Here is a 22,117-nt window from a genome sequence, read left to right as displayed (position 1 = left end):
AAAAAAAGTGATTAAAATCTGTTTTGCAACCATTTACATTACATAAAAATTAACAGCTGATAAAATTCACAGTAACTTGAAATTGCTTTTTCTCTAACTTTTGCATAGTATAAAAATATTTACTATGGCATTTAAAACCAAATATTTAAATCCCAGTGTCAGTCCCACTAAACACTGTTGTACTTTGGCTGGTACTTATACAGGATCATGAACAGACTGATATGTAGGTTTTTTTCAGCTTCTCCTCACAGTCAGTAGCTTCCAATTATCTTGAGGGAAGCTTGGTATTTAACATATATTGAATTATGAAGACTGTTACTTACAATTAGCTGTTTCAAGCCTACAAATGACTGTTCTACGGAGTTGGCATTTAAAACTTGTCTCTTCACTGCAGCTTGCTCCTGCAAGAAGCGAAGCATTAAGTCTTTTACCGCATCTCCCTTGGTGTTCATGGAACAGAAAAAGAAGAAACATGAAAAGACATTTTTAAACATTATTTTAGCAAAATAAAATGTTGAATTAAAGCTGAGCAACATAGTTCTTTCCCCTTGAGGAATGCTTGTTTTCCAGTATTTTTTGTGTGTCATGAATTTAAATGTATATATGCTTACAGCATCATAACGAAAACTTCTAGATTTACTCCACATTATTTGCTATGTTCTTTTTTTCAATGTTTAAGTTTCTGTTAGCATAGAGACATTCAGGCTTATTTGCTTCTCATTATTATCCTTCAAAGATCTGACAAAATACTCCTCAAAGATGCAAAAACCAGTAAGTTTTATGTGCTTTCAAATGGATATTAATGTTGAAAGGTGTAACCTACTGATGGAAGATAAACACGCACATTATCAGCCTTAAGTAGCCACCGAAAACCTTTGAGAGACTGTAAACCCAAGTGAACAGCATATTTTAACACGTATGCTTAATTTCAAAAGAACTAACTAGAGGAATCATCGCCTTGGAGATTATCTGAGCTCAATAACTTCAGACTTGAGACTAATTAAGACACAGATGTTTGAACAGATTTCTAAAGACGGATAAGATTAATTCTAGATTTTACAATATGAAGCAGCTAAGAGGAAGAGCGTCCAAATCCAGGTTCTATTCCAGCTTTGCTAGCAACAAACTGAGTAACTGATATGACGCCCCCTGTGCCTAAATTTCCCCTTCTAATTGTTGTTCAATCATCCATTTCTGTGCCTTCCCATCTGTTGGCTGACATCCTTATGGTTCCGCGTACTAGATATTTTCAACAGATAATAAAGAAATGCAAGCAGCTACTGAAAAACTCTGGATATTACTGTCTACACACCCTTCAGCCACCATGTCTGCCAATACAGAGTGCAGGACAGGGTATAGGGGGGCGTGCGTCCCCTATTCTTGCCGGGACTGTACACATTACTATATACAAGAGAACCCCTTATGGTGTTAGAAGTCACCACATGCCAAAAGCAGGTAACAAAAATTACTTCTGCAGGATTTTCCCCAATCTTATATTTTTATGCATTTTTAATCTAGAAAATAAATTAAAAAATAATAAAAATATTAACATTGACAATTTTTAGATTATTGCTTTTGTAAGCAAAAAGGTCCTCTTCCTTTTAGCTACCACTCACCAGAGAGAACCTCTGCACTCCTCACCATGCCTCCTCTCTGCAATTTGTTTTAATTCCATATCTTTTCAGACTGATGGTAACTAGAACAGCATGCAGTATTTAACATGGTAAAGCAGAAAGTGACTATGCAAAAATGTAAATATACAATGGAATACTTGCAAAAATCCCTCTAAAGAAACACAAAAACATTAACATGAAGAAATGAGGTAGGAAGCTGTTAGCACAGAGAGCATGAAGCAAGCCACAAAGCCTTTTGCCTAAAACAAGGTGAGCTACATAAAATACAGTACAGCTTAGCAATGATAAAGATAAATGATATAAAATGTTTGCATTTTCCCCAGGGACAGTGATGGGAAATATGCTGGTATTTTCTGTCTTGTTTCTGAGGAATGAGACTGCAACTACTGTTTCATTACATTGAAAATTTTTAACTCTAATGCTGTCACTTACTCTATGAATAAAAAAAAATTTCCATCTTTTGAACAGAAGAATCTGAAGGATTAAGAAAAGACAGTATGTGCAAAATGACATGAATACAAAAGAATTTTTAATTCCCTCCCCCCTCAGTACTTTGGAGGAGGAAACATTACAAATGAATGCAATGCAACAAAGGACATAGTGACAGCAGACAGTAACTGATGAAGTAAGGCATAATGGAAAGAGTACAGAAAGCAGTACTCCAACTTGTTTCCACACTCAGGGGCATGGATAGAGATAAGCTGTACCATATGCAATTCAAGATAGTTTTAAAAAAAGAATGTTTCTTGAATCATCAGCAAAAGGTAGCACACAGCTGAAACCAAGTACATTTAGTATTTTTCTTGATGTGATTTATCCACTTAACTTTTAAGACAAGACACTTGTAATAGGAACAAACACTTTCTGAGTGAGCAGGGAAAAAAAACGCTCTGAGCTCTTCAACACATCATAAAAATTTCAGTCCTTCCCTGAAGCACACTTACAGTTCACTGGAAATGTACTTTTCAACCAAAAAAAAAACCAAAACACCCAACTGAAAAAACTAAAAGTCTTAGTCTACTGCATGCTGCCTAGTTTAACATCTTGCATTAACATTTGCCATTAACAAACCATTCATGACCATTGTTGGAAGCTGATTTAACACTGAAAATATGCCTCCTACAATGTTTTAGTTGACACTTCAAGTACTCTACAATTATAGTTTCAGTTAAATACACAATTTGCCGTACTAGAAGCATGATGAACAATGATACCAAACCAGGGGTTGTCAGGTCAGTCAAGGCATGTACTCAGGCCACTGAAAAGCAGTAACTGGAAGTGAGTAAAGTTATGTAAACATAAAGCACTTCAAAACTTGCCCTGCTGACATGCCTATGGGACTGCTTATAATCAAAGAAGAAGGCAGCAGGAATGCCCTTTAATTCCACTGACAGCTTTACATCAGGTCTTACTGTAGAAATATGGCAATGTCTGTCTGTCGTGGTTTAAACCCAGTCAGGTAACTTGTTCACTCACTCCCAGTGAGTGGTGCCGAGCTGACAACAATCGAGGTCCGTGTCCGTCTCCCCCCCCCCCCCCCGGCACCGGGGCTCTCCCCTTCCCCGCTCCCGGAGGAACGGGGAGGAGGATCGAGAGAGTGCAACTCCTACGGGTTGAGACAAGAACAGTCCAGCAACAAATCACCACCGCTACTATCAGCTAAAACAGTGATAAGGGAAAATAACAAGGGAAGAGAATACGATACCACCGGCCAACAAAGCGAGTTCCACCCGGAAGCCCCTGTCCTTCCGGGTAACTCCCAGTTACCCCCCCACCCCGGGCATGACGTGCTGTGGTATGGAATACCTCCCCGGCTAGCCCGGGTCAGGCGCCCCGTCTCTGCTTCCTCACAGCTTCCCCTCCTCCCTGGCAGAGCATGAGCCTCACAGAGTCCTTGGTCAGGGTAAACATCACTTAGCAACAACCGAAAACATCGGCCTCACCAACACTGTTCTCAAGCTAGAAGTCAAAACACAGCACTGCACCAGTTAACACAAAGGAAAAACATGACTGCTACTGCTGAACCCAGGACACTGTCACATTTATTTTCAATTAGGTAATAAATGGTAGATCTGCATATATGCACATATCCAGATTCAGGGAATTATCAGCAGAAACAAGCCTATAATCCTTGACTGGACTGAGGAAGGTGAGAAAGAAATACTGTAAAAAAACGAGGCCTGCAATAGGAGGCCATCATCCTTGGGGCCTGAGGAAAGAATCCTTCCTGCTGTCCATCCCACTAGCTGTCAGGAGAGATGTGCTACACACTCATGAATTACTCATCGAAGTCTAAGGGAATTTTGGGGAAGGTGTGGAGGAGGAGTAAATTCATATTACAGTGTTTTCTTTCACTGGGCTAATTACTGGGCTCTGTGATGACAAAAGAAATTTTTTAAGATCAAGCTAACCCAAGAAATAGCAGCAGCATGGCATACGTCTAAAACTGGTATCATGTACTGCTTGTGACAGAAGCCTAAGGTTTGTCAGATAACTCAGCTACAAATCTGGACCTCATTCACTCCAGAAACTTTTCTCATAGTTCCTGCAGATGGGGAAATTACTGCAGAGTGCCCTCTGCTTGTATTTGACTACTGACTGATAATCTTTGCTATGCTACAATTAAGGATTAAAGTATGCAAACCCTCAACATCGTCTCTTCAGACAATTCTATTATCCAGACACATAAGACATGAAGGAATAGGGGTAGCCTATTTCACACACAAAAAAAAAATCCATTATGATGCCTTGCCTGAGCAGCCAGGATGAAATTTCTTCACGAGAAATACTGAACAGATCCAAGTGAAATTTCTCAAATTCTGTAAAAAAAAAACCACCCTACTTTATGCCTTCTCACTAGGTAGGAACTCTGACAGAAGAAATGAGTTTCCACTACTATGTTTTTGCCTTCATGATGTCATCTGGAGTTTTCCCTTTAATTTGGGGGTTATCTTTTCTCAGTAGCTTGCTCCAGCAGTCAATCTTTCTTACAGCTTACACTTTCCACTGCTTAGGAAAGATACAAGTGATGTAATTTCAGTTAGTGTTAACATTATAGAGAGCACTTGGAATATCAGTGAAAAATGTTATTTCCCACTTGGTTGCAACAGTGAAAACAAAGCTGCCTGCTTTCAGACTTTGTAGTACTTTATACTGATTTTACATACATTCCAAATGTGAGAATTATCTTACTAATTAGGAGAACCAGAAACAAACTATCTAAAAGTACATCCAGCGTTGGATTCTACGGAAACTGTCAACAGATTTTCAATGCACCCAACAAATTTCACTACGAATAAATCATATCCAGTTTTAGCCCCTTCATGTGTGAGTAGGCAGCAACACTCAATTTTCTAATAAGGACTGAAGCAATACACACAAGGTGACCATCAACCTCCCATGGCAGGGGGGTTAGAATGAGATGATCTTAAGGTCCTTTCCAATCCCAACTATTCTATGATTCTCTGATCAATAACAATATTAAGCCCTATGCAGCTTATTAGACAGTTCTTACATTTCTAAAATATAATAATACACTAAGATACAATATCTGTCTTACCTGAATATTATCAAATTTTAATCCAGGCATGGTGAGATTTTCTTTGTCTATGAACACGGTGCTGTACTGTTGTGTGGCAACTGAAATTAGAACATTTCTGGTTTCCTCACTAGGAAGCCAAGCATCATTTCTTCTATCTAGTTCACTCATATTTAAGGCTGTGGCAAATGGGTCATCACTGCCAGCAAAAACAGCCTGGATTTGTGAGAATGGCTTGGGGGACTGAGTGGTTTCTAGAGCTGATGGAGGACCACCTGCTTCAGGTCTCCTGTTTCGCACAGAGAAAGTTGGGTTAGACGAAGCACAGGTACTGTTTCCACCATTAGAAACAGAGGACATTTGTTCTGGAACTGAAGAGTTTGCATTGGGATTACTAACAGAAATAAAATTGGATGTGGTAAATGAATCAAAAAAATCAGAAGCTAACGTATTAGTGTTAACAGTATCACCAAAGAATTTGCTTAGACTAGGACTTGGTTGAACCACCTGTGGATTAGTCTTCACTGGAGTCTCAATTATACTACTAAAACTGGGAGATTTTACCATCTGAGGCTCAAAACCATCAGGTAGACACAATTGTGGCTGGTTATTAACATTGTTTGCCTGGCTGAAGATTGTACACACAGGGATAGGCTCAGGCTCAGAAGATGGTTTGTTAGTACTGGGTGATGATATCTGATCCTCAGGTTTTCTTCCATCAGTATTATTTGGTTTTGTTTCAACAGGAACATTGTTTTCCAACTTTGGTTCCTCCTTCACCACTTCCTGAATTGATTCTTCCTTTAAAGAAGCTTGATCGTCTGTTCCAATCTCAGAGATGTCTTTGGGGGTTTCTTCATGCTCAGTTTCACTCTCATTACTTAAAAACTCTTCTTTATCCACTTCTGCTTGTTTTTTTTGATTATCTTTAGCTTCCATTTGTTCTACAATCTCCTGGAGACAACCAAGTTCACCTGTGTCATCTTCACTGTTGTTCGGAGAATCTGAAATAATGACACTCTCCATCATTTGTTCATTAAGTTTACCCACAAAATTATTTGAGTCTTCTGACACAGTTTCATTCCCTTCACACTCAAATTCATCCCCACCAAGATCAATGGTTTCCTCATGAAAGAGAATTTCTTCTTGAGTTTTCTGTTGAACTAGGTCTCTGCTGTCATCTTGATCTGAGGTGCTCTTTGCATCCTTAGGATCACTTTCTTTATTCTCCATGGTAGCTGAAGAGTGGGAAATGCCCACCAAAACAAGTGTTAGTTTTACTACTCAGGTACTGCTCAGGTGCCACTCTGAAATTCCTAAGCATCATGAAAATACTTAAATCCTGCTTTAAAAATACAGTAATTTCACTAATTGACATCTATCTACAGAATTTTTTCTGAAAAACGCTTTATCTTTTTCCTTTCTGTAAGTCGCAAAAATATTGGTATTGAAGACCACAGAACGATATCCGTTTTTCCGTCCGCACAGACTAGCTCGGTCCCCATTCAGGAAAAGAAATGAGGGGGCTCACGGCAGTCACCAGGGCAGGCGCCGAGCCTGTCCCGGCCGCGGAGGGAGCTGAGCAGCAGCAGCAGAGCTGCCTTTCTCCAACTCCCGGAGCCCAGACCCACAGCCGCAGGGCCCCAGTCCTGACCGCCCCGCGGCAGGGTGGACATGGCCTCCAACCCGCGTAGGCCCCGCCGCCCTCCCATGGCGTTGGGGACCCAAGGACACCTTAGCGTTCGCCCGTCCCTCAACCACCCCTAGGTCCACACACGCACCCAGGCTCCCCCTCACCTTCACGCCACAGCGCGGACACCCCTACTCCACCACCGCTCAAAGTACCGCACCTCACAGCGCCTGCGCCATAGGCATCATTACGCATGCGCCAAAGCACCACCCGGAAGCGGCTAGCAACGGGCAGCGCCAAGGGCCAGAAAGCCGGTGGGCAGTAGGGTGTGCCGTATAGTAGAGCTACGATGGAGGACGATGCGCCTGTGATTTACGGGCTGGAGTTTCAGGTGGGCGCTGGGGGTAGACTGAAGGAGGCAGAGCGGGTGTCAGTCCTATCTTTAGGAAGGCGGTGGCTGCAGGCTGGTTGTTTGCAGTGGGGTAGGCGAGTGCTGGTGTGGGCTGTGGGGCCTCTTAAGGGGGATGACCGGCGTGCCCTCATCCCCCTGTGGCGGTGCCGGTGGTACCACTGGCTTTTGGTAGTTCTTGGTACCTGCTCTTCGTGTTAGAAAATTTAAAGGTGGCTGAGCAGGGGACAGGAGTTTGTTCTGAAACTTGCTGTTTCCAGGGCGGGTGTGCCAGTGTCGGGGCTGAGGGCCCAGGGGATTTCCTTCATAGAAGTGCCCAGCCTGGCTGGAGGGACTCCTGCTCTGCCACGAGTCCCTGGTCCGCCTCTGGAGGACTGTTTGACTCTGGGTTGTACGAAACTAGCAGAAGTCTCAATGATGTTTTTGTACATGTTTATTCCTTTTCAGAAATAATGATATTAAAAAAATGCTGTTGTGAGGCAAGGGCATGAAACTGTTTCTTACAAACTGCCAGTTTTGGTTGGTTATACTCAGCTGTAAAGCTACTTGATGTCTGTGGGATCTCTTGCTGTGGGTTCCATTTCTGTGCATTTGTCTCATAGGACAAATTTGTCCATCATACTGGTATTTATGGTTATAAGCAAAGGGGACTGTCAAACTCAAGAACCCACTGACCATCTTCACAGAGGAGCACAGGTCTCATGTTTAATAAAGTATCTACAAGTTCTGGGAAAACAACCAGCTAGGTAGCTGGAGCATTGAGAGGAACCCTAATTTATGATTCTTTCCCACAATAAGGGTTTTACTTAGCTTTTACATGTTCACTTTGGCAACAGCTGGCTTATTGTTGTTGCCATTATAGCAGTAGCAGGAGTTACTGTGTTTCTTCTGCAGCTTACAGAGCTGTGTTTTCATTTTACAGTAGATGCGGTAATATAGATATGTACATATGCACTTATTTTTTGTTAGGCACCTTTACCAAAGTGCTTGTGGAAAATAATACATGAAGGTTCTTCATGAAGGTTTCAGTGTCTGCCTCTGAGTTGTGTGCTTTGTCATCCTGACTGTATCAATAGTTATCCATAGAAAATGGTGTATTTGTTTGGATTTCTTCTTGTATAGGAGCTAGTGTGTAATATTAATTTGTATTAAATGTTGAATCTAGTGAAGTCTGGTAATATACTATTGTTTTGTGATTGGCTAGAGATAGCTGTAACTTACACTTCAAATTTGAAATATTTTTTTGCAGAACAGAACATACATCCTGTACTTAATAAAACTCATGGCTTCCTTCTAGTGGGTCATATGTAATAACTTCCAGAAAGTTTGCGAAGCTAGTCTCTGTGTTGTATGGGGCCATCATGGTCCTGTGTCCCCCACAACAATAAATCATAAAACTCCTTCAGATCTCTTATCTTTTGGCAAAGCAACTGGGCTATCTGGTGGCTGCATAAAGCAGAAGGACTCAGAAAGTGGTTTAATTAGAGGGAATTGCAGTTAATACAGATCACTTAGAAAGTGGGGAAAGAAAAGGTGGTTTATGACTAATTCGGAAAAGCAGCGTTGTGGTGAAGATTCTATTTCTCATCTCCATTAACTGCCAGTGTGGCTTTCAACCAAATTGCATGTTGGTGCTTTCTGAAAAAGGCTGTGATGGAAAGACTTAAACCTAAAACTGGTCTGGCTTTTCCAGTTTGAATCTCCAGGCCTAGTAAGAAAGATTATGATGTTTTTCAGGCCTGTTCTATTCTCTGTTGCTAGACTGTAATGGCTAGCTACATTAGCACAACTACTGCTTCTTTCTGGTGTGTGTCAGAAGCACTGTGTCTGAAAGCATTTCTTCAGATGAGTTTTTCAGCCCAGTTTGAAGAATTTTGTTGTTTTTTTTAAATTTATTTTTGTTGTTTGTTTTTGTCATTATTTCCAAACTTCAACTCTATGATGAATTTATTCAAAGTTGAGATTTGAAATTATAAAGTATTTAAAAGGAGGGAGGGATCTTCTTACTCTTGTTACAAATAAAAATTGTATGTCACAAACCCATGACATCTAGAAACTACATAAGGAATTGCAGACTAAGAAGTTACACGATGTGACAACTGACTGGGTAGATGAGGGGAGAACTGGATGTTGTCTACGCGGACTTCAGCAAGGCTTTGGACACTCTCTCCCATGATATCCTGATAGGCAAGCTCAGGAAGTGCAGGGTCCTGTGTCTGGGGGGAAATAACCCCCTGTACCTGTACAGGCTGGGTCCAACCTCCTGAAATGTAGATCTGTGGAGAGAGACCTGGGGGTCTTGATGGACAGCAAGTTGTCCATGAGCCAGCAATGTGCCCATGTGGCCAAGAATGCCAAGAGTATCCTGGGCTGTGTTAGGAAGAGCATTCTCAGCATGTAGAGGAAGGTGAGCCTTCCTCTCTGGTGAGGCTTCATGAGGAGTGCTGTGTCCAGTTCTGGGCTTCCCAGTATCAGAGAGACGTGGAGCTCCTGGAGCAAGTCCAGCAAAGGGCTAGAATGATTAAGGTCTGGAGCATCTCTCTTATGAGGAAAGGCTGATGGAGCTGCTCCTGTTCACCCCACAGAAGAGAAGTCTCGGGGGGGATCAATGGGAGTAGGTATCTGAAGGGAGGGTGTCAAAAGGATGGGGCCAGGCTCTTCTCAGTGGTGACAGGATGAGAGGCAATGGGCATAAACTAAAACAGGAAAATCTGAGCACGAGGAGCTACTTTACTGTGAGGGTGACTAAGCATTAGAATAAGTTGCCCAGAGACATTGTAGAGTCTCCTTCCCTGGAAATACTCAAGACCTGTCTGGACACAATCCTGAGTAATGTACTTGAGGTGACGCTGCTTGAGCAGGGAGGTTGGATTAGGTGATCTCCAGAGGTCCCTTCCAGCCTCAACCTTTCTGTGATTTGGCCACTGCTGGAGAAAATGAAAGACATATTGTCCTGGGTTCAGCAGCAGCAGTCATGTTTCTCCTTCTTGGTAGGTGGTGCAGTGCAGTGTTTTGACTTTCGGCCTGGGAACAGAACTGATAGCGATGTTTTGGTTTGGCCAAGGACTTTGTGAGCCTCATGCTCTGCCAGGGAGGAGGGGAAGCCAGAAGGAAGCAGAGACAGGACACCTGACCCAAACTGACCAAAGAGGTATTCCATACCACAGCACGTCATGCCCAGGATGTAACTGGGAGTGAGCCGGAAGGGCTGGTAGACGGCAGGGTTGGAGGAGGTATTTGTCAGAGCTTGGTTGGGCTGAGGGGGGTGAGTTATCGGTTGGCTGGTGGTGAGATGTTGTATTCTCTTCCCTTGTTATTTCCTTTATCATTGTTACTATTGGTGGTAGCAGTAGTGATCTGTGTTATACCTTAGTTACTAAACTGTTCTTCTCTCAACCCGTGGGAGTTGCATTCTTTTCGATTCTCCTCTCTGTCCCTCCGAGAGTAGGGGGAGGGCAAGAAGCGGGGGGGGAAGTGAGTGAACAAGCCATCTAGCTGGGTTTAAACCACTACACATATTTGCACAACTACATCTGATCCAATATGGCCAGGTTTATAAGGACATAAATGTGATTCCTTCTAGGGTGCTGTGTACCAGCTAACTTTAAATTGTTTATATGCAATTTCTGTTCATTTTTATGTGCAAATTTCTGTTCATTTTTACGTGCAAAATGTGTGCTCTTGTATCCAGATAATTAAGGTAACTTAGAATAATTAACAAATACACATTTCTCTCTCTCTTTTTTTTTTTTTAATTCACTTTTCAGCAAAAAAAAAAGGCTTAGTGAATCAGGTTTGTCTTGCATAGAACCACAGCACCCCTCACAGTTCTCACATTTGAGAATGGAAAGATACAAATCCTGAGCCCTTATACATGTATATATATGTATAGTTACTTAGCATGTGTAACTGCTGTGCAAGGAGTTTTACAAGTAACAGTGAGAAACAATTTTGTTTTACTGGGGCAGAGAGGTGCAGCTGAACATCTAACAGCAAAGCAAGATTAAAACTAGTGATGAATTCCATTTTCTATATGATTAGTTAAATTTTTGACCTGATTAGTTCCTCCTGTTTTACTAGGTAGCTGCAGCTTTTTCTTTTTGTGCTGTTTAGAACATTTGTAAAACCCCAACAATGTAGTTTTCTGGAGTGGGTTTTTTTTTGTCTCTTTAGTGTGTCTGTGAGCTATATGAAGATTGTAGAGACATACAAAATATGTGTGAATGTACGAGAAGGTGATTCTTTCTGTGACTTTTTCACTTAAAAAGACAATAACCCACCATAGTGGGGTTTTCACTACTAACTGTAGTGTACTAACTGTAGTGAAAATGGCAAAATTACAGGGGCATGGTGGGTGAAAATGTGAGATGCTGCTTGAACTTGGTTGGGACTGGGTGATGTGACCGTGGCTCATGATGGTGAGTATGGGGCAACAGCAGTAGCTGCAGAACATTTCATTACTGCAGGGTTGTTCTTTTAAAAAAGGATCTTCTTGGTCGACTTCACTAATATCCTGAATTGTGGAATGTGGTAAATGGGATTCTAGAGGTATCTCTAAGTGCCATTTGTTGCAGTGTGTGTGCTTCTTACTTGTCCGATGTAGAGCTGACCTATGTTTGTTACCTAACCTGGAGTACCAGGTATGTTTACCCTGCATTGAATGGGTGTTTGTTTTCGGGGATTCACAATTTTTCCCATCCTATTCTTTGATTGATTAAATAGTGATGTTTTAGGTAAGTGAATAAGCACTACTGAATGTCTCAAAATTCCTTAGTTTAAGGTTGACTGGGTGATGCTGGTACACCTGGAAATGAGCTGCATGGAGTGGTGCTTTCTGGGATAGGTATTTGGCTCAGTTGCAGTACCAGCTGTGATTCTTGCAGGGACAGCCTACATCTTGCTTGTTTAAAAACCCACAGAAGCTAGCCAGCATCATGCGGGGAGGGAGGAGTAACATTGCTTGTGCCAGAGAGTGGTAATTATGAAGCATATGTTCGGCACCTTTGGATTTTGGGGATACCACAGTACTGAGCTGAATTTCAGCGTGGTAGATACTCCTACTGCATGTTACATGTCAAAAGTACATAGACATGCAAGGGAGACCAATAATGAGGAGGAGGAGGGAAGGACAGTAGAAAGCCTGCTGCTGACAGCAGGGCCATACTACACAAGGGCAACTCCAGCTGCACCCTGAGATAGTGTAGTCTTAAAAATGTGCACTAATGCTTTGTCAGAGTTCTGTACTGCATTGTGGTCCTGTTGTGCTTCTTGGATAAGCAATACTTGGCCCATATTGTATTGTCAGTTAGTTATTAACAGGTTTTATGAGTCTGAATAGAGACTATTGATTTTTAGGACTTTCTTGCCTGTTTTCAAGAGTAAGGTGAAACTTAATTTCCGTAAAGCCAAATGTGATTTCTTAGTATGAGATTTTTAAAGCAGTGCAAAATACCAACTGAAATGGATTGGTCAGAGGTCTTACACAATGTGTGTGTGTATGTATAATATCAGTGTGTATTGAGAATAGCTCAATTGACTTTCCTTTGATGGAGTAGAAGGTAGGTGTAGATTTATTAGGAGTGTGGAAAGGGGACTTCTTAGGGAGATATGTGTCACTTGGCTGTACCCAGGGAAACCTGTGTTGCCTTTCAGGCTCAGCTGTGTTCCTAGTACGGGAGTGGAGCAGGTGCTTGGCCTATAACTTCTGTCGGCAGTCCTGTTCTCTTCTCTGGGATAGCTTTTGTGGTCTCTTGTGGGATGAGAGAGAATGTGGGATAGAATAGAATGTAGATAATTTTGATACAGCTTTATTGATAAAGCTTCAGAGGATTTCTTTTTAAAATTGAATAAGTTCAAGAAACTGCATGGTAGTATCTTGGTGAAATTCCTGGTATTTGTCTCAGTCCTCTTTCTTTTCAATGATTATTAGACTCATGAGTGCCAATCCTATATATTTTAATCCAGGCTGAATGTCTATTTTCTCACTTGTTTTCCTGTCTTCTTCTCTCTTCAGCACCTGTCTTGAGGTCAGGTTTTCAGCTGGGATGACTTCTCTTGGAACTTCAGTCTAACGTAGTTAGGTTTAAAGTTTTATTAGGAGAACAAAAATAGATAAGTGACAAAACTCTCTTACCTAATCCCCCGAAGATCTTCATAATGCATGAAGTGGACTAGGTGGAAAATATATCTTTTAGGCCCCTAAAGCAATTGGCAAGATATTACTAATATTAGGTATGGTACAGACTAATGACAATATGAAGATATAGTTATGTGAACTTGAAGGAACTGCTAAAAGATGATTGTTTACCATTATAGTTCATGACAAATGGGATTTCTAAGGATAATTGTGCTATGTAAGACTTTGTCTGAGTGTTCCTTATGTTGCTGGGAGGGTTTAGGCTATCTGTCAGCCTTTGGAATAGGGTCAGAGCACTAAATACATCAGTGGTGGGAATTCTTGTGCTGTGAAAGACTCGGGGAAAGCAGCTGTCTGAGAGCACCAAAGGTAACCTGGACATGTGTGCTGCCAGCCTCTGGAGTCACTGCAGCTTATTATTATAGTCACTGACAGCGGGTCTCTTGCTGTGGTGGGAGAAGCAAGGCTGTCCTAAGTAAAATTCAAAGTGTACCTACTTGAAAATTGAAACTATGCCAGAAGTCAAAAATAATATTCATGACATGAGCACTCTGGGCCTTCTCTAGGGTAGGGGAGAACTTGTTTTTTGCCTCCAGAATGAGGCATCACCAAAGTAGCAGTATAATATTTCTTGTGTTTAGCATAAGCAGATGGTCAAACAACTTTAATTTCAGATTTGGGGACTGCAAACCAAATACTGTGTCCTTCACATTTTGTATTGCAAGTTCACTGCTTGTTACTACAGATTGATTTTATGAATTTCAAATGATATATCGGTTGCAGAAATTCTTTGGATTGTATTAAATGCAGTACAAATATTCAGATGTCGGGGTTAGTGTATGGTTTTGATTTTTTTAATCGTGCTTTTTGAAAGCAGCATGCTAAGACCCACTCAAAAGGTTTTAAAAGGGGTGAACTCCTCTGGAGGTCTCTTCTGCTTGACTTAAACAAAAGAAGCTTGCCTGATTAGATACATAGCTGTTTGTTTATTTCTAGTGTTTTCTTCAAAATAATTGAAAGCAGATCTGAAATGAAAAGGAGCTCTTGCCAAAGGTCTGTAAATTCTGTTCAAGACAAAATAAAAGCTTTTTGCAGTCTTCTTGGTGGACTTTAGTTGTTTCTGTCAATCAGAAACATTGTCTAGGCTTTTTGTAGGTAAGTGCTGCATAAGACAGTACAAATGAATCGGAACAGATTCACACTGATCTCTGATCCTCATTTGGGTATGTTTTGAACACAAACTGCTCAATTCACACTGATCTCTGATCCTCATTTGGGTATGTTTTGAACACAAACTGCTCACTAAATCATGTTCTCTAGTCCCTTTTTTTCTGTATAAATGTTATGCTACTAGCCTATACTTAGTAAGCTCATTGTCTTTTTTTTTTTTTTAACTTTATATATACTCAATCTTAAATAAAATATTGTCTAAATCACTCATTTCAGAAGCAACATGAGACATCTGCTCTATAGGAGTTCAGGCCTTATTCTAAAAAGTGAAATTGGTTCTTATTGTTACTGCCAGGCAATGGCTTAGATTGCTTTGCCTTATTTAAGAAAAATCAAATCTCTTCAAGTTGCTATTCTAGAATTAAATTGTTCCAAATTTATGTATTGTGATACAATGTATTTTTATATTAATATCAGAAAGATGCCTAGAAGCTTGGAAGGGAGTATTTGAAAGAAGTACCAAACGGGACTATACTGAAGCTAAATGTTCCTGAATCCAGAATGTAATCATTAACTGGCTGCACAATAGGATGGCAGTAGGAAATGCCATTCAACAGCCCTGACTTCGTCTGAAATATTTGCTTGCAATACAGGCTTTAGTGCCTGAAGAAATGTGAAGTCCTTTATGTCAGATAGGATGTGAATTGCAAAGGCTTGTTTTTTCTGTTTTGACAAAAAATTTGCATTGAACAATAACATCAGGGTATCTTTTGCATGGGGAAGTAGTGAATATTCTTCACAGTTTAGTTATGGTTATTAAAAGTGCCTTTGAGTGTTAAGTTTACCTCCCAATTACTCAAAATTAGCTAAGAGAACCTCTACTAATGACTAGTGCAAACTAGCAATTGTGGTTTTAGATCAAGCTATACTTTATTTCTCAATGTCTTCTATGGCCCTTAACTGTTATGTTTTGGTTCTTCCAAGACTGGTTGGTACAAGTTGGAAAAGGTAAATAATAAATTATTTCTCCTGTCATCCTGACAGTTTTTATATCCAGTGGTCTGCAGAGGCAAGGAAGGAGTTTAGTTTTTAACTTCCTTCTAAACTTGGTTCTTAATGGTGAGAAAAATAATTCATTTTTATGCAGGCATCTTCAGTCTGAATGATGTGAAAACTTCTGCAACAGCAGTCCCTTTCCTGGATATTGTAGCAAACATATGTAAGAACTGTCCACTGTTCTGTGGAGTTTTTTCAGTTGATAAAGGAGAATTAGTTTGGAAGTACTACTGTAATATGGAGATAATTAAACTGGAGGGAAGGGATTCCATCCAGTGGGACCCCAGTGGGAGAGGCTAGAGAGGTGGGCCTGTGCTAAGCTCATGAAGTTCAACAAGGCCAAACGCAAGGTTCTACACCTTGGTCAGGGCAGTCCCAAACACAGCTACAGGCTGGGCAGAGGATGTATTGAGACCAGGTCTGAGGTGTTGCTTGGTGAAAAGTTCAACATGAGCCAGCAGTGTGCACATGCAGCCCTGGAAGCCAATCGCATACTGGGCTGTGTCAAAAGGAGAGTGGTCAGCAGATTGAAGGAGGTGATTCTCCCCCTCTATTCTTGTGAGATCCAACCTGGAGTACTTTTTTCAGCTTTGGGGCCTGCAATGTAAGAAGGACATGGACCTGCTTGAGTGAGTCCAGAGGAGGGCCGTGAAGATACTCAGAGGGCTGGAGCACATCTTCCATGAAGACAGGTTGAGAGAACGTGGCTTTTTCAGCCTGGCGAAGATAAGGGTCTAGCAGCCTTCTAATACCTACAGGGAGCCTACAAGAAATCTGGAGAGGGACTTTGTACAAGGATATGTAGTGACAGGACAAAGGGAAATGGCTTTAAACTGACAGAGGGTAGATTTAGATGAGACATAAGGAAGAAATTCTTTATTATGAGGGTGGTGAGGCACTGGCACAGGTTACCCCAAGAAGTTGCGGCTGCCCCATCCCTGGCACTGTTCAAGGCCAGGTTGGATGGGTCTTTGAGCAGCCTGGTGTAGTGTGAGGTGTCCCTGCCCATGGCAGGGGGTTTGGAACTGGGTGATCTTTGAGGTTCCTTCCACCCCAAACAGTTCTATGAATATCAAGTATTACCACTGTTATAATGCATTCAGCACCTGTATGTTCCATACACCTCACAAATCTGAGAAACTGCACAGAAAATGTGTTAACCAAAATAGATATAGAGGGCAGGAAGGTCTGCAGTTTGCATGAATGTCATGTTTTGCATGATATTTGATATATAAGCTTCAAGTTGTTTTTTTTTTTTAAATTAACAGATTGTATTAATTGGACTTTTCTAATGGCTTTCTTCTTCCCTAGGCACGAGCTTTAACACCTCAGACAGCAGAAACAGATGCAATAAGATTTTTGGTTGGAACACAGTCTCTTAGATATGATAATCAGGTAATTTTTCTGTCAAATGTCAGTTGTAATTTTTTCTTCTTTTTTTTTTTTTTTTTTGAACATTGTTCTAATATCATTCCTTTTCCTTCCTCCCCCACCTCCCCCCCATTGAATTTGAACATTAAGATATAGTCAAGTTGAAGACTTCTGTAAATAGAATGTAAAGATATTGGTAAGAAATGTGAGTGAATTAAAGCTATGTGTATTTTTCTGAAGATTAAATGACTCTTCTGAATTGTCTGACTAAATCGGATTGGTTTAGTAAAGAAACTGCCATATTTTTGTTATTTTAAATCTCTAGATTCTCTGGAGCTATCTTTAGATCACAGAAGAGATACAAAATAAAATGAAAGTCTTTAAGTCTTGATTGCCTCTAATGGGACTCCTGGTATGTGCACAGTTCTGTGTATGTGAAGGTTCATAAACTGGATTTTTCATTATTAATTACTGGCAGTCAACTGTCCTTTCTGATATAAGTTTAACAATGATTTAAGAGACTTCTGTGGCTCAGTTTCTGTTAGTCTGTTTCCTCTGCAGTTAAGAGTACAATACTTCTAATTGTACAGCAATTTTAATTTTTGTGACTAAATTTCAGTAAATGCCTTCACACAGAAGGAATATTTTGAGGCCAGAAGAATTAGTTGTATTGAGAGCAGGTGGCAAGGCTTTGGTATCAGGTGTGTTGCAGTGGTGGCCTCCATGAGAAGAGGCCAGGGGCTGCCACGGAACACAGCTGAGCCAGTCAGCCTGCTGGCAGCTTTGTGAAAACAAGAAAGGAAGAAATGCTGGAAGGAAACAGGAGGGAACAAAGACTGAAATGAGCGGAGAAATCAGAAGGACTACACAGTGGAGCAGGTATCCACTGCAGCTTGGGGAACACCTGTTCCAGAGCAGGTGGGTGTTCCTGAAGGAGCTGTGGCCCATGTACTGACCATAGCCACCACTGCCCTGCGCTCTTCTGTGCTGCTTTCAGGGGGTTGAAGCAGTCTGGAGTGAAGTTAAACCTAGGAAAGGTGGGAAAGATGGTGTTGGTTTAAGGGTTTTCTTTCCCACTGCCAAATTAGTAAATGGCTGGGTGGAAGCCAAGGCTACCACCCACCACAGAAGCCCCTAGAATGGATACAGTCACCTGTTTTTCTGAAGTAATGGACTGCACAAAACGAATTCGGAACTATATATATATCTCTGCAAGATGTGAGCTGTCAATTCCCAATGAAGTTTTGAGTTTGTTACTCAAAGATAATACCAGATGAGACTCAAGGAAAAAAAATATTCAGAGGCCTAAGGCGGTGGAGTATTCAGTTTTTTTACATTTCGGGTAATAACGTGTGAGACCAGAAACAAAAGAAGAGGCAGACAAACTTAGTTAAAAATAAATACACACAATCCCATATTTGTAGGGTCTCAGATGTTCTTCAGGCATTTGGTTATAAGGTGGTTTCTACTATGATTTCTATGTGTTTTGTTTTGTTGTTTTTTGGTTTACTTCTTGGTTCAACTAATTAAATCTTGATACAAACTTGGAGACTGATTCTCACTAGTTGATATCCAGCAGATCTTCACTAATTTAAGTGTTCTGATTTAAGTAAGTTGATTGGACATATACTATGTATTTTGGATATATTTACACATATTTTGAATATGGTTTTCTTTTTCTAATGAATAACATTGATAGAAATGCAGGACACTTCCAGGTGTATTAACAAATGTTTGGAGGTTATGGGCCTTTAGCTGTGCCTCAGGCCATCAGCTCCTCTCAGCTAGTTGATAATCCCCAGGAAGTGCCCTATGCCTCAAGTCATTATTGCTTAATTCAGCACTAAATTCTCTAGATTTGCTTAAAAACTTTTTTAGTTACCTGACCTAACTTAGGAGCTTCCTTGTAATCTCTAGTGCTTGACCAGGTATTGTACTGCGAGAGTTTTCTTAGGCAGTGCCATCATGTGCGGAATATTTCTTCCCTTCTCGTCACAGGAAGGGGTAGTGCAGTAGCTGTACATGGTAACTTCTGTACATGATAGCTGGCATGGTAACTTCTGCGTCACTGACGTTTATTGCTGTATGAAGCAATTTAGGCATTTACAAGAGATCTGGTGAAACTATTTTTCTATTAACACTGGTATTTCAAAGGAAAAGAATTGTTTACACAATTTTATATTTTGTCAATATTTGAGATACTAAAAGTGTGTGGTATTTGTCACTTGGTCCTCATAACTCCCTGGAAATTGCTTAAGTAGTTTGTATTTGCATGGTGTTCTGCACAGTGTCCTTTTAGAACTTTTGTCCTCAGTCCTTTCATTGGTGTTAAACTGTGTTGTTTCATTGTTGTTAAACTGTGGCTTTTTATATTGTTCTTAGTTTGATGCATTTACTGAATGCTTTGGAAACATAAAGGCAGTATACGTCACTTATTGTTTTCTTACCTCTCTCATTCCCTGACATCTCAGTCTCAGAGATGACTGACAAGACTGACATCCCTGACATCAGTCTTGTGTTTTTAGAACCTAATATAGTTATTTTTATGATTTAACTTAATGTACAGGCACAAATTTACATTTAATATAGGTACGAAACAGATAATTGGCCAAACTAAAACAATTCCTCAGTCTCTGCTGCCCATGAGTGCTTGCTGAAAGAAAATAAATTATGCAGATTGCATAGGTGAAGAAAAAGGAATATTTTGTGTTGAAATTGGTTAGTTTTAGTCTGTTTCTTAGCAATTCATAATTCCTCCAGATTTTGAGGAGAACTAAATAGTTTTTCCTCAATACTTAGGCTTGTGTTCAATGAAAATCTTCCCCAGTGTAATTAGATCAGGTTGTTAACTCATTTGTTTATTTACTGGTGATAAAACCAGTCTCTTCAAAGGCCTTTTTCCACAAGAGTTATGATTCATGTAGCATTAACTATTATGCTACAATCATGTTGAGAAAGTTCTCACTTACACTTACTGTTTCTTATATCCACACCTGTGGTGTCCATATGCTGTACTAACTAATCCATGGTAAAGCTCATTTTTACACTCCATCAAGAAAGGTTAGAAAGATCATGATTCAAGAACTGAAGGACAGTCTACAGAACTGAAATTTGTCCAGTTCTGTCAGGCAGTTTTTACAGATGAATATTCCTTTCTGCAAATATTTGTCTTCATGGTATCATACCAGTGCAGTATTTGGTACTGGTATATTTTCTGCGGAAACTCTTTTGTCCTTAGTATTTAGTAAAGTCACTATTCCATTTGATGAATACAATGTATCATGTATTTAAATCAACATCATGATGGGGATCCTTAGTAGAAAAACGTTGGGGAACCTTTGCAGTTCTTTCTGTTAAGCTGATCAGCTTTTTCTAGTAGGCTGTGTTGTTTGACGTAGCTGTGAAGGATGTAATTTTTCAACTTGGAAAGGTATAAACAATACCCTTGCATAAGAATTAGGTTTTGTATTTTCTAAAAGTCTCAGTCTGGACATGTGATTGACTAACTATGTGTTTCAGTAGCTATTCATGATGTCAACTGAAGCAGAACTGTAACAGCAGAGGAATAATTGGTTATCTATGCCTTCGTGGAGCTTTAGACGGGGTAGTTAAGAGTTCTCCCTTAGCTTATGTGCTGAGTAACCCTCTTAACCTGCTTAGTGTGGGTGGAGAATGCGTGTGATTTGTAAATATGACTTCAATTTGTGGTTCACCTTTAGAGGCTTGAGTCGAGCTGCTACAGGACACTTCAGTGACTCCAGTGGAGGGCTGTATTTCTCCCCCATTTTTCCTGATACACCTTTGCACAGTTCACACTGTTTCTCTGTTAAATACCCAGTTCAGTAAATTGAGATATCCCCTCCCATCTATTATGCTAAAGCCAATTATAACTATTTTGCTCTGTAAAAATAACAGCAGGAGTTACTCTTCTTGCTATTAAAATTGTTTTATCTTAGAATTGTGAGTATGTTGGTATTGTTTGCCTTCCAGTTCATGCTTGTAAAGTAGCTGTTTGGATTGTCAACTGTTTGAGTTGTAAGTTTATTCACAACATCAAAACGTATCTAATAAGAGCAGCATAGAAGGTTGAATAGGTAATTTCTTTATTCAAAACCCTAAAACCAAAAACCAGGGGATGAGGTTAAACTGATATCTAATGAAAAGAGCAAGAACTTTCTGTATAGACTAAACCTTTGAATTATGATACAGGGAATAGGTCAGAGAGGGAATGTACAGAATGCCAAAATAAAGTGAAACAGTAGATAAATCTAAGTGATGTTACTCTAGAGAGTTTTGAAATGCATGAGGGTCACTCTTTGAGTTGGACAGGGGGATTGATAGGCAGCTGTTGGGGTTTATGTATAGTGTCCCGATTCCTAGATGGGTTTCTAGATTCAGGGCAAGATAGGAGATTGATAGGCAGCTGTTGGGGTTTATGTATAGTGTCCCGATTCCTGGATGGGTTTCTAGGTTCAGGGCAACAAATGAAGTCTGAAAAGACAACTTGCTAATCAAATACAGAAGTGCTTATATGCCTTTGATTACAGAATGGAAGAATAATGTAAGGTGATGAGGATCTAGCATTATATTTCAAGGAGGAGTTACTGGTGACAGTGTTTGGATGTGAAAGAAAAAGATGACATGTAAGCTCAGTCCTTGGGGGGGGGGGGGGGGGGGAAGGTGATATGTAATTGTCCTGGGTTCAGCAGCAGCAGTCAGTTTTTCTCCTTCTTGGTAGCTGGTGCAGTGCAGTGTTTTGACTTTCAGCTCTGGAACAGAGCTGATAACAAGGATGTTTTGGTTTGGCCAAGGACTTTGTGAGCCTCATGCTCTGCCAGGGAGGAGGGGAAGCCGGGAGGAAGCAGGGACAGGACACCTGACCCAAACTGACCAAAGAGGTATTCCATACCACAGCACGTCATGCCCGGGATGTAACTGGGAGTTAGCCGGAAGGGCTGGGAGACTGCAGGGTTGGAGGAGGTATCGGTCGGTGCTTGGTTGGGCTTGGGGGGCGAGTTATCGGTCGGCTGGTGCTGAGGTGTTGTATTCTCTTCCCTTGTTATTTCCTTTATCATTATTATCACTGGTGGTAGCAGTAGTGATCTGTGTTATACCTTAGTTACTAAATTGTTCTTATCTCAACCCATGGGAGTTGCATTCTTTTCGATTCTCC

At 40.6% G+C, this 22,117-nt stretch overlaps 2 protein-coding genes across 6 annotated transcripts in view; one reads left to right on the top strand and one right to left on the bottom strand.

Annotated features, from left to right (window-relative positions):
* The window catches only part of TRAPPC12 (trafficking protein particle complex subunit 12), a 60,549-nt gene extending 54,062 nt beyond the window's left edge, over positions 1–6,487 (bottom strand). Inside the window, exons 1-2 of one of the 4 annotated variants that reach the window (XM_061460749.1) lie at positions 5,194–6,485; positions 324–440 (exon numbers count right to left, since the gene is read on the bottom strand). In XM_061460749.1, the coding sequence (XP_061316733.1) occupies positions 324–440; positions 5,194–6,405 (1,329 nt within the window). In that variant the 5' untranslated portion in view covers positions 6,406–6,485. Of the gene's footprint in view, positions 1–323; positions 441–5,193 lie in introns of all 4 variants that reach the window. The other 3 variants (XM_061460745.1, XM_061460746.1, XM_061460747.1) reach the window with 3 other exon arrangements.
* Positions 6,488–7,084: 597 nt separating this feature from the next.
* Positions 7,085–22,117, top strand: part of EIPR1 (EARP complex and GARP complex interacting protein 1) — an 84,163-nt gene continuing 69,130 nt past the window's right edge. Inside the window, exons 1-2 of one of the 2 annotated variants that reach the window (XM_061460742.1) lie at positions 7,085–7,193; positions 16,885–16,968. In XM_061460742.1, the coding sequence (XP_061316726.1) occupies positions 7,152–7,193; positions 16,885–16,968 (126 nt within the window). In that variant the 5' untranslated portion in view covers positions 7,085–7,151. Of the gene's footprint in view, positions 7,194–16,884; positions 16,969–17,269; positions 17,357–22,117 lie in introns of those variants that run through there. The other variant, XM_061460743.1, reaches the window with a different exon arrangement.

This window comes from Pezoporus flaviventris, unplaced genomic scaffold (assembly GCF_033815535.1).
Source record: "Pezoporus flaviventris isolate CSIRO_AGI_PZ_B2104156 unplaced genomic scaffold, CSIRO_AGI_Pfla_v1 ptg000031l, whole genome shotgun sequence".
Taxonomy (NCBI): Eukaryota; Metazoa; Chordata; class Aves; order Psittaciformes; family Psittacidae; genus Pezoporus; species Pezoporus flaviventris.
This window is presented reverse-complemented; position numbering and strand designations above follow the sequence as displayed.